Here is a 13,364-nt window from a genome sequence, read left to right as displayed (position 1 = left end):
GCAGATTGCCTGCTTCATTAGACAGCCCTGGGTTAAATGTCAGTTGATAACCAAGAATGACGAAATCCGATTCAAACAACCTGGTCAGTAAGTCTCTTTATCCCTCTCAATTTTCTTCACATCCCAAACTCTGCACCAGAGATTTCCAGAAGCATTTGATTGGTTTTTAGCCTAGAGATCTCATTTCCAGTAGCATAGCTGGTTCCAGTAAAAAAGACACTTAAACTGCTTCCTATAGAAATTCTTACAGCTGTAAGATTAAGTAACCCAGATCTTGATCTAAAGACCTAGAGTCTCCCCCATAGTTACTTACTTTTATGTAGCAGGGAGAAAACAGTTGTAGAAATTTAGGAATAGAGAATATCTTAAAGGCCATCTTTGACCAACCTTTTCATTTTTAACATGAAGAAAGGTCTGGAGAGGCTAAGTGATTAGCTCAAAATCCCATGTTCGGTGCTAGGTTGGGGCTGGTGCTCAGGTCTTCCGAATTTCATGATAGTAATCCTTGAGCAACACCATCCTGTCAAATTAGATCCTGTCACTCCCAGCTTGAAGTCCTTCCAGTACTTTCCCACTGTTTGTAGAATGAAAATCCCAATTCTTTATGGCGGCCTATAGTATAAGACCATGCATGGTCTAGCTCCTGCTCACCCTTCATCTTTGTGGGTTACTTCTCCTTAGCACAGATTTTACCACTGTCCGGAGTGAGAAACACACACACCCCCGAATCAAAAGTTCATTATGGGATACGTATTCTGAAAGCCTGGGAATCCCTATGCAGTGAGCCACAAAATTGACATCACAGCCTATAAACATGACCCACAGTTTGAACAACATGACTAGCCACACTGCCTCTTTTATGTTCTTCAAACAGATTGAGTCTGTTTTCACTTCCTCAGCCTAGAAGGCTCCTGCCAAGGTAGTGGCATGGCTAGCTAGGTCCCCATTACAGCTCTTACCATATTTGTAATTATGTTCCTTTGTTTCCTTATTGTTCATTTCCTTCAGTAGAATGTCTAGGGCCAGGGACACCTTGTAAACATCGGGAGCAGGGTCTGACTCACTTCTGTGTATCTAGCACAGTTCTCGATAAGTACTCACTGCCTGCAGCACTGCATATATACCTAGCGAGATTAATCCAATTCTGTATTAAGAACTATCCTAACTGGCTCCCCTCCCCCATCAAAATCTGGCAAAAGATCCACCTTTATAATATGTCTCGTGGATACTAGCATTTCAGAGTACAGCGCTGTATGGCATTGAGTAGCGGGTGGGTTTTGTCCTTAAATATATCCACTTGGGTGTATGTGAACATGTGTGCAGAAGTTATCAGCACAACAGTTGTAAATTCAGTTAATAACTTGCATGGGAAAGGAAAATAGAAACCTTTGAAGTCTTCAAAGTGTCGGCTTCTTGAAATAAGGCCTCAGGCAAAGGTAGAGTGGGAAGTGGTTTAAAAAAACAAGGTGTTCTGATTCCACTGTGTTCTCCCTTTTCAAGTTCTTTTTAGAAATTGACTTGGGGTTAGAACCTCCACTTTGCTTCCTCTTGTCTTTCACCTTTTCTGTCATTAACAATATCTTGGTGCATTGGGGGCAGGTGTGATACAGTAACATATTTGAAAAGGTATGAACCTATATCTCTAAAACATTTACAATGTTGTCAACCAGTGTCACCACAATGACATATGATACAATTTAAAGAACAAACAGTCTTGTTTCAGAAAATACAAGGCCGACTTAAGCAAATGTGCTATTTTTCCTTCATCACTTTATCACTGGCTGTACTCAAAAACCCTTCTGGGGATACATGCTTAGGAACTTCAAGCACATTTTTGTTTTCATAGAAATTAAGGCACCAAATATGGTTCCAGTTTGGGCTAGCAAAAAAGAATAAAATATAAGCCATAATGCATAACCACTAGTTTTATGCATAACCACTAGTTCCTTCCTTCCCGCCCCCATTGTTTGAGAAAAATTCCATGCTGAGTCTCAAATGAGAAAGACACCCCGTTTTCTCCTCCTCCTCCTTGTGATCAAGGCAAGAGAATAATCCCCTGTGACAATAATTTATTTATTCAGCTCCTCAAATACTCATGTGCTTAATTCTGGGAGGCAGCATATCAATAATAGGAATAGAGCCCATACCTGAGCCACTACAGTCTAGAGAGGCATTAAAACGGAGCTAAAGTTACCATAAATTGTATGGAGGGTAACAAGTGCACTAAAGTCACTTTTGTAGGCGTCTGAGGCAAGGAAAACCACATCTGGTTGGGGGTGACTGGGTTAATGAGCAGCTAGGAAAAACCACAGAAAAGGAACTTTAGGAGATGGTAGAACTTGGACAAGCAGAAAATGCCATGTAGTTGAGCATGAGAGGCATGTTGGGGAAGCCATAGGAAGCCCACTTTAGTGGGCCTGAAAGAGGGTAAACACGCTGGCTGAAAACGGGTGATAATCATGAGCCTCGAACACCAGAACGGTGCAGCTGTACCTTAACAAGTTGAGAGAGCGATCGAGAGATTTGTGGGTTTTATTATTTTAGGTTTGTTTCCTGACTCTATAAGTATTTGATGTCCAAAAATTCCCTCAGAAGCTCACTCTCTAGCCCTGCTAACATTTAAAAGAATAGAATGTAACATTCTATACATTTAAAAAAGCAATATTAAAAGACCATTCTATATGTCATTCTTTGTGTTGCTGCCTTTTAAGTGACATCTTATTTCCCCATATTTATGAAGCAACATTTTGCTTTCCATTTAGTATTAGGGTCTATAAATGAAAGATAATTTTTTTATCTTCTATCATAAATGACCTACTGCACACACAAAAAATGTGTTAACAAAAAACTGGAAGGAATCTAAATATCCACAATCTTTTGTGTAGGTAGTTCAGATTATTTCTTAAGACCCATGTATAGAAAGAAGTAGGATGGTTGGTTTTAAGAGGGAATATTTTTAAGATACCTCATATGTGTGCCAAACTTCCCTCAATAGAAATTGTACCTAGGTGCATTCCTACCAGCACTTAGGAATGTCAGTTTCACCACACCTTTACCCACCTTTAGTGTCATTTCTTAACTGATGGTTCTTTGGTTTTTTTTGCATTTGAATACAAATTCATATTGTTTTCATTAGTATGGCTGTTAAAATATTGGTTTAGGCTTCCCTATTTATGTTACTTTTACTTTTTTCATCTTATGAATATACTCAGAATTACCCATTCCTCTGTGGCTTCTTCCCCTGCTATTAACTGAAATAATTTTCTCTCTTACAATGACGTTTTTAATCTTGTGATTTTTGTTTTATTTTGTTTTTTTTTTCAATTTTGAAATATCTTTTATGTATGAAACAGAAATAAATTGACCATGTACTCACCTCCCAGGCAAAGAAATAGAACTTCTGTGTATCCCCATCCCTGCCGTTCGGGGGCAGCTGCTGGTCCTGCATTTGGCATCACCCATTCTCTGGCCTTTTCATTGGCTTTGCTACTGACGACATGTTCCTCGTCAGCACTTAATATTAATTTTTACTACTTTTTGAACTCAAAATAAGAGCTGATAATTTTCCATGACTTCCGTTGCTCAGGAGTCTTTCATATTGTCAAATATAATTGGAATTGATTCCTTTTCATAGCCGTGTAGTGGTTCATGGAATGAATAAATCATTTGGTGGATTAAGGGCTGCTTCTTCATTTTGTAAGATTTCCTCTAGGGCGGTCATTCTCAAAGTTGGTCTAGGAACTCTAGTTCCTGGAGGCCATTTCAAGGAGAAGTCAAAACTATTTTCCTAATAATACTAAAACATTTTCCTTTTCCACTGTCATTATCATGCAAGCATACGGTAATATTTTCTAGGGGTTATGTGGCATGTAATGATGCCGCTGCTCCAAGGGCTGATAGCTTGTGTGCTTGTGCATTAAATTTGTTCTCAATTTTAATACCTAATATTAAACTACTGATAAATATAACTTATATCAACCAAAAAAGCTCCTTAGGGTCCTCAGTTATCTCTAAGCATGTGAAAGGAATCGGGAGACTAGAGAGTTTGAGAAGCACAGCTGCAGGGTTTGTACCCAGCAGTGAAATGGGTGGTGGTAAGAGACACATGTTCAGCTTTACTAAGGCATTCCAAACTATTTCCCTAAGTGATTGTACCAGATTTCACTTTAGGTAACCAGCGTATTTGAATTATCTTGTTTTTCTATACCCTAAACTTCTGGCATTACTAGTTATTATGGTTGTTTTTTAAATTTTTCAAAACTTTTAACCATCAGATGGGGAAGTCCAGATATCTCATTGGAGCTTTAATTTGCATTTCTTAGGGCAGATGAAGCATGACTTCATATCTTCATGGGCCATTTGGTTTCCACTTCTGTGAAAATCACTTCTTCAAGATCTTCTTAGCCCAGCCCATTGTTCCAATTATAGAATCAGCTTATATTTCTGTAAAATAAAAAAATACAACATTTTCTCCATAAAATTTAACATTTTCTCCATAAACATTAACCCACTTTTGTTACATTTATTCCCAGGTACTTAGTAGCTTAAATGCTATCTCTGCATTTGACTTTTTTAGTTAATACTGAACTCAGAAGTCTTACTAACTCTAATTTTAATTCATCTCTAGATCAGTTTGGATTTCTATATAAACAATAATGTCACCTTGAAATAATGATGGTTTTTCTTTTGAACTTTCAAATTCTTCCATCTTTCAATCCTTTTACTTTATACTGGCTGGAACCTTCAGAACACTGTTGAAGAGAAGCAGTGATTAAAACCTACTTGTATTATTCCTGATCTTAAAAAAGATAACTCCAAACATGTGCCCATTAATTGTAATCTCTGCAGAGCCTTTATCAAAATGAAGCTTCCTTCTATTCCTAGTTGGCTAGTTTTGGTTTTTGTTTGTTGTATTTCCATTGTGATTGATGGTCAAATTTTACTAAATACATTTTCTTCATCTACCAAACACATTGTATTTGGTGAGATGCTCACCTGAATTTTCTCTTTTTAATCTGTAATATGTTGGAACATATTCATCAGAGTTTTTAAGTCGCTGTATTCAGTTAACTAATATTTTGTTTAGGAGGTTTTTTTAATCTATATTCACAAATTGGCCTGTAATTTTCCTTGTGATTTTGACTTCAGGATTATGCATGCTTCATAAAATGAGTCAGGAGTGTTTCTTCTTGTCTACTCCCTGGAAGATATGATTATTGTATAGTTCTAACATGGTTAGAACTATAACCTCTACTCCCTCCCCCGCCCCCCATCCCCCACAATTTATTATTGTTGTTTTATATACCAGCATTTGTGTATTTACCATACATTTATTAGCACCTTGTTTCTGGGTTCATTATCATTTTATCTAAAGTATAGCCTTTTGATTTTCCCTTGGTGAGGTCTATTGGTAAATGCCTTTAGTTTTTACATGGTTTTTCACTTTGTTCTTTTTTAAAAATTAATCTATTAACCCTGAGAAATGCCTTCCTTGTATTTGCCTAAAGGAAGCAAAATGGTTAGAGAAGTAGAAAAACCTGGAAAATTTGTATCATAGTCTCAGAGAAGAGAATTTCAAGGACAGAAAGATAATGAAAGAGGAACCCTTGTAGATAAAGGGATTGTCTTCATCAACTGCCCTTTCTGGAAAGGAAGGGTAGAAGGAAAATGATCTTTAAAGTGTAACTACACTATTGGATATTTTTCATAAACTCTATAGATTATGAACCTCCAAAGGGATCAGCTCAGGCTTTATTCATCTTTGTATCTGCAACACCTTGCTCACCTTTGGGCTAGTATATGCCGAGTGATCGTGGGTAAGCCTCATAACTAATGAGTTGCGTATTACCCCAAGAGGAAACCTTTAAAAGTTATAGGAAAAGATTGCATTTTCTTATCCTGTTCCAATTTTAACATTCTCAAGATCAACCTTTTAAAGTTGATCAGACTAAAAATGATCTTAAGAGTTTATCAATTTTTTTTTTCTTAAAGATTTATTTATTTATGCATACAAGAGCTGGGGCATAGGCCAGAGATGCGGGGGGTGAGAGGATTCACCAGAGACAGGGTGGGAAACAGAACAGGCAGACTGACTGAAATACACTGCTGAGGGGAGCAGCGGGTGAGCCAGCAGAGGTCTGCTTCACCATGTGGGTTGCTCCCTGGCAGGCGGGAGATCGAACTCGTGCTGCAGAGGCTTCGGATTGCTTCATAGTACAGTGCTTACCCCACTGTGCCACCAGGGAGGCCCAAGAGTTTATCAATTTTTATCCCTACTATATACATATCTAAAAATATTAAGCCTCTGCTGAGAGAATATAAGGTTACAATTTCACATGGAGTCTTAAGTGGTAAATTTATGTTGAGATAGAGAATTGGTAGATCTGCTTATTTTTCTCATTAATCTCACTTAATCTCTAACAAGACTTTTGGTGTGATTAAAGCTCTAGGAAATTGAGTACAATTCACAGAAATTTCTATGGGTTTTTTTTTGGGGGGGAGGGCTGCAGCCATTTTGCAAAGCATCAGAGGACAAAATAATGTGCTATGATCAAAATGATTTTTGTTTTGATCTGACTGTGTTAATTCTAAAGATTTGGCATGTATGTATAGAAATTTTTTTGATATTACTTTATATTTACTAGTTGGGCTGTGATTTGCAAATTTCCCCCCCCCAATTAATACTATATAGTCACAGCTGATATAGTACTTTCAGAGATAATTTTTAAGTTTCTATACAGGTGTTTATACCCAGATCATTAGAGAAAAAAAAAAGAGAAAAGTATGAAAGAGAAAATACAAGAAATTAGAGAAACTCCATATACACTTAATGGAACTTCCACAAGGAAACAATAGAGATAATACTATTTGAAAAAATCATAGTTGACAGTTTTCTGGCGTTTATCAAATATATCAAATTAAAGAAACATAAAAAGATCTAGGCATCATGAAGAAAAGGAAATTAATCCCTAGGCCTGTCATAGTAAAATTGTAAACCCCAGGGACAAAGAGAATATCTAACAATCAGAGAGTAATGACAGATTATCTACAAAGGAACAAAAAGAAGAATGATAATTGATTTCTCATCAGCAACAGTTAATGCCTGGAAAATGTGTATAATTCTCTAAAAGTACCAAGGGAAATAACTTCCTACTTAAAATACTTATTCAAAAGTGAAGGTTAACTTTTTTTTTTTTCAGGTATGTAGTGACTGACAGTTCCTTGCTTGTTAAAAAAAAAAAAAAAAAGCTGCTGCTACTACTATACTATGTCACTAATAAGTAAATAGAATCCAGAAGGGAGGGATACAGGAATTAATGAAAAGCAAATAAATGAGTAAGCAGATAAAGGAAAAGTCTAAATGTTGATTGTAAAAAGAAAAAAATTGCAATAGTAATATTAGGAGTGCTGAGATTGGAGATAAAACATTATAAGTACTTGTATTGTTCAAAAGGAGGCTAGAGATAATTAACTGTAGATTAAATGTGAGTATTTAAAATGGGGTAAACTACTACCCAGTGATAGAAATAAAAATGTTTCATTTCCTACTCAGAAGAAAATGTCAACTCTCCAGCAGAAAGTAGGAAAGGAGGGAAAAATAACAGTATGGTAACTAGAAAACAGTAAGACAACAGAAATGGTCCCCACTTTATCAATATTTGTCACAAACATGGATTTATACTTATCAGCGTAGGTAATAAAAATCTTAATTACATGCTGCCTACAAGAGACTCTCCAAAATAAATTAATATAGAAAGGTTGAAAATAAACAGGTGGGAAAAGGTATATAAAACAAATCCTAACCAAAAGTAATTGTGTCCACTTTCAGTAGATAAAATATTTAGGTGAAAAACATTAATAAATTTAAAAAGAGATACTATTCATGATAAAAGGAACCCTAAAAAGGTATAACAATTAGAAACTAAGAACATAAGGCATCTAACAGCATGGCCTTCAAATACAAAGCAAAAACTCCTAGAATTATAAGGGAAACTCATGACATCCACAATTTCAGAAAACTACTTTTAGAAATACAAAGAACACATGAGCAAGGAATCCTTAAGACTTTAGATTTTTATGGAGACCTTATAGTCTTCCTATCCTACAAATAGAGAATATATTGTTTTATTGACTATATATCTGTGCTGTTGGAGCTTTTGCAAACATTCACCACATATTAGTCATAAAGGAAGTCTCAAATTCCAAAGCAGCTAGATCATACAGACCATGTTCTCACACCGCTAAGTAGCTATATTAGAAGTCAAAATAAACAGGTAGTTAAAATCAAATTAAATGTTAGAAAACTAAAATAACACACCTCTGAATAATCTACAGATTATCAGCTCTTGGGCAATATGTGTAATTCTTCTGGTAAATAACCCGTGGGTTAAAGAGGATATCGCAATGAACATTACAAAATATTTAAAATTGAACAAAATAATATCTGTGATCTTAATGCATAAATTAGAAAACAAGACCTAGATAAAACTCAACTAAAGATTCAATTCAAGCAGCCACAAAACACACACCAGTAAATACAAAGAAAACAGGAGGAAAAAAAGTAAGAGCAGATATATCTACATATCTCTCTATATAGTAACGGTGAAGGGGAAGGATAGTAAGTAGAATAAACATAAGCTGGTGTTTTAAGCAGCCATAGATATGGTAGAAATTTTTTAAATTGTACTAATACAATGACCAGCTTTATCATAGTAAGTTAGAAAATTTAGGGGGGGAAAAATCATCCAAAATTGTCTCAATGAGAAGCAAGACACTAAATCCGTGACTATTCACGACCCTCAGTTGGTAGTCAGCTGCTCCCATGCACAAAGATTCACTGCACACAAGGCCCAAATAGTTTTGTCAGTTCAGGGAATGCAAAGATAATTCATAGTCAGAAAGTGCAACAGAGGAATTTGCCACACTGACAAAATGCTTCTCAGTGAAATAGGTACAGTTCAACTGAATAACAATGTACAAAATGTCAAAGCTATATAAAAAGCTAAACATTGAGAAGTGTCTTTTGTCTCGTGCCTCTTCACCCCCTTGTGTTCCCTCTTTAGGGAACCAGATTTCTTAACATATGGACTTAAGCAAATACAAATATATATTCATTAAAATTAAATATAAGAGTTGAGTCACCATTGCCATGTATTTTTAGTTCTTCCTCTGCAAAATTATAAATGTCACAATTTGATTGGTGGAGATACATTGTATATATAAGTGTGTGTGTGTGTGACCTGTTTACAAAGAGACAATGAACCATGGGTGTGCTGATAGAATTTATCACCACGCTTTCTTAGACAGGAGTGGCCAAAACGAATTCTGAGCTATTATGAAGAAATAAAGGGGTGAGAAGCTAAAAGCCATTAAGATAAACGTTGGTTTGTGGTGCAGTTTTCACTGCCGCACAGCAAGAGGAAAGGAGTAAGGACACAGTATTACGAAATATAAGGTTAATTTCTTCATCTCTTTGCTTTAATCGCTGAAAGCATAGTCTTTCAAAATGGTATCTGGCCTTCCGAGGTTGGGGGCTGTGTGCACACCCATGCTTTGATACCTTAAGACACTTTTGGATATATCTCTCTCTCTTCTTCCTGTAACATCTGGACTTACTGAAGTACTGGTTTTCTGAAAACTCCCAAAGTACTCAAGGGTTCAGTTGTCTGGGAGCTGTATTTGACTGCAGCAAATTATGTTGGCATACACAATTATTCTTATACTTGGCCTTGTGGTCCTGGGCCAGGTTTTACTTTTTCTCTGTCTCATTCTCTCTCCCCCACCTCCCTTCAGCCCTCTCATCTGTCCCATTCTCTGCCCTTTTCTGCCCCTACTTTTTGCCTGCCTCTCTCCCTCCACCCTCATAGACCCACCCACAAACCTCTCCTTCTCTTGTGTTTCACCCCTGTTCCCATTTCTGGCTGTCTAGGGGTAAATGGTTAATAACAGGCCTTTTATATGTAACTACATGTTCCATTAATAATAATTAAAAAAAAAACATTTCTAATTGCAAAGATCCATAACCCTAAAAGCTACCCAAGAGCAGTCAGCTTTACATGTCATATTAATGGGCACTGTCTTGTTTATGGGATCCCTGCTATTATGGTAATATCAGCAGTTAGCAGAATAATGATAATAACAATGTTTGATTTTTCTTATTATGGGTAATAGTTACTGCATTTTTACCACTTGCTACATCTTGTTCTAGGTAAGTGGTTCCAGACTAAACTCTTGGGTATGCCCAGGACTCTTTTCAGGAGCCTGTGAGGTCAAAAATATTTTTATAGTAGTATTGAGCCGTTGTCTTTATCACTGTGTGATTGTGTAGAGTGGGGGGCAAAACTGCTGACTCTGAAGTGCAGATCAAAGCTCGTGGTCACTGTAGTCCTCACTGTCAGCCCTCTCGGTTTAAAAAAAAAAAAGGCAGTTTTATTTTAGAACCCTTGGGTACATGTCCTCTTCATGTTCTCTGTGACAAAATCAGGAAGTATGCATTAAACACTTCTGAATGCTAAGTATGTTTGAGTTGGCAGTTGAATTTGTTACATTTTTCATGAACCACCATTTTTTTGTTTTTCAAAAGAGCAACAAACTATTTTGGTTATTCAGACTTGGGTATTTGGCAGATCTGTTCTCGAAAATGAAGTCAGCCTCTAATTTCAAGGAAAACACTGTATTGGTCCAGTGGAGACAGCTGTCCATTGGCCACACTGGATGATGCTTCTTCAGAGACAGGCACTCCCAGGGGCCCTCTTGATGCTGCACAATGTAAACTTTTATATTCAACTCGTGTTTATAAATTATAATTAAAGTTACACTTTGAATACTGATGAATTTTGGAATAACAGAACTGAACATTTTCCCCAAGGTTTCCTGACTACAGAGTCACTCGTTATATAGATTAGGTAAATAGAACCCTGATATTAAAAGCCGTGTCTGAGATAATGCTCTATAAATGCATGATTTATGGCCTAATCTTATATTTTAATAGTGCTTTAAACGACCATGTACTTTCCTATATACTTTTTCATCTGATCCACACACAACCCTGTGAGTCTCTAAAGCAGCTTAAAGATAAGGAAATTGAGACACAACGAAGATAATTCTCTGAATGCACTTTATATTTCCCTGCCCTTTCAGCTATTATTTCTGACATCCTGAAAGAAGTCAGCAAATGGAGAGGAGATAGAATCTGTAACACTTGGCAACTTACTGGATGGAAAAAAAATGGAGGGGAAGGAGTAGGGATTTTCTGAAGTTCTTGCATAGGCCTCTGGGAGGGCACCATTAATCCAGAAAATAAAACAGAGTAGAAATAGATTCAGTCAACACACTTTCCTAAAGTTTTTTCCAGGGCACTACTGGCATCTTTTGGTTTCTTCGCATGTACAGTCTGTTTTTATGGTGTCTATAGGGAAAAGTAGGGCATGCAGGCCAGCACTGACTCTAAGGAACAGTGCTAAGTGCCTGAAGAAAAGTTTTGTTCAAGTCCTAGTCATAGAAGAGGATACTTCTGGGCTCAGGAAAAACTGAAAGGCATCCTGCAGAATGGTAGGATTTAGATGTTCAGAGGAGGTTGTGAGGAGACAAGAGAAATTCAGTTACAGAAAAATAATGAGAACAAGTGTGGAAGGAGGAATATCAGGTATAAAAGATGGTACCCACACAGCGCTTGTAAGCAGGCAATGGGAAGTTATTCTTGGAAACAGTTATTCCAGCCAGATAGTAGAAATGTTGGCTGCAGGGTCTGAAAACAGTAACTACCACAATGCTGCCTATATGGTCAGTTTTCCATTTTGTATTTAGTTCATTTTTTAAAATGGCACTTGCCAAACAAATGTCTTTAAGTACAACCGAGTTGTTTCTTTACATATAAAATCTCTTCATTTTTCCTTAGCTTTCAAGTTCAGGTAACATAATTGCTTTTCCCAGATTTTGGGTTATAAAGAGGGTTGTGCAAAATATTTTGGTCTCATTTTTTAAATCCACAGTAAACCTGCAATCTTTAGATAACTTTATTCTCACACTTAGACATTCTATCCATCCTTTAAATTGTATTTTCATCTGAACTACATCCCTGTGTCCCCAAATATCTTAGCCTTGTTCCCCAGGTCTTTCTTCTCCTTTATCATCAGTGTTTGTTGTTACTATTCACTGCAGAGTTTATCTGACTTGGATATTTATTACGGTTTTCCCCTAGATAAGCCAGATAAATATGATCCACGTGATGTCGAAAGGCTGCAACAAGATGATAACTGGGTTGAAAGTTACTTATCTTGGCGACAGAATGCTATAGATGAAACACTGAAGATGATTGATGAGAGTTTTCAGTGGAGGAAAGAAATGGCTGTCAACGGTAAGCTATGCAATTTAACCTTGACAGTATACTAGCACCTGCATAAATGTTACTGGTTTACATTCATTGAATAGCGTATATAGTTATCCTTAGCACTCATTATAAACCCAAGAATAGAATGGTTTATAAAGATCCAATACACACAGTGTTATTACACTATGAAAAGAGTGCCTTATGAGTCTTAAAAGTAGATCGTAAGAAAATCAGATCACCAGGAAGTGGAATCACAGATTCTTTTCTCACAGCTGAGTCTCCTAATCTGTTTAGTTCAGTGTCTTTAAACAATAGCAACACCGCTTCACTCTTAGACCTAGAGATAAACTGATACTATTTGCCAGTTTTTCTCAGTTGGCTACCTTAGGTCTATTTATTCCCAGAGTCCCTTGTACTGATAGATGCATCTTATAGAATTGCTGAGTGAGGGTCAAGCTTATCCCAAGGATACCTATGGCAGACAACCTTCTTAGTTTCAAGTCCAACATCTGGATTAAAAATTTCCCCCAAAATAGGAGTTTTAGATCTTAGGGAGGAGTTTATAATAGTCTTCAAGAATATGAAGAACTCTTCTCAGGGAAGGTTAACTGTTAGTTCTCTCCTTCTAAACACTTAACAAGAAGAAACTGGCATAGCAACTTGTTTGATGAGGTATAAAGATTGATTTCCTGATCTGGAGGATTGTAAACTCCTGAGTCATGAGTCTGGAGACTTAATACAAAATAGTCAACAAGTCCAGAGTACACTTTTAGAGGGAATCCATCAGCAAGGTAGTATTTAAGAAATAATTTGATTGGAAATGTAAAAACCATAGTAATTTCAACAATGAACCATTGATTAATAAAGCCAAGAAATATAAATCTGATACGTCACGTTATTTAAGTATAGAATAATCTTTTAAACTCAACAGTATTTTTTTTCTTACATATAATTGCTGGTTTCCTGTGGCAGATAGCAGAGAGAGAGGATGAACTGGGTTGGGGACCAATGAAGAAATCTTTGAAAGTTCTTGGGG

General features: G+C 36.6%; 1 protein-coding gene across 2 annotated transcripts in view; it reads left to right on the top strand.

Moving 5' to 3' along the window:
* The window catches only part of MOSPD2 (motile sperm domain containing 2), a 37,211-nt gene that overhangs the window by 1,189 nt on the left and 22,658 nt on the right, over positions 1-13,364 (top strand). For both annotated transcript variants that reach the window (XM_037512689.2, XM_037512688.2), the window contains exon 3: positions 12,200-12,355. In XM_037512689.2, the coding sequence (XP_037368586.1) occupies positions 12,200-12,355 (156 nt within the window). The remainder of the gene's footprint in view (positions 1-12,199; positions 12,356-13,364) is intronic.

Source organism: Talpa occidentalis, unplaced genomic scaffold (genome assembly GCF_014898055.3).
Source record: "Talpa occidentalis isolate TD23 unplaced genomic scaffold, MPIMG_talOcc4v2.1 talOcc4.15, whole genome shotgun sequence".
NCBI classification, from domain to species: domain Eukaryota; kingdom Metazoa; phylum Chordata; class Mammalia; order Eulipotyphla; family Talpidae; genus Talpa; species Talpa occidentalis.
The sequence above is the reverse complement of the archived record's forward strand: the minus strand, read 5'-3'. Positions and strand labels throughout refer to the sequence as shown.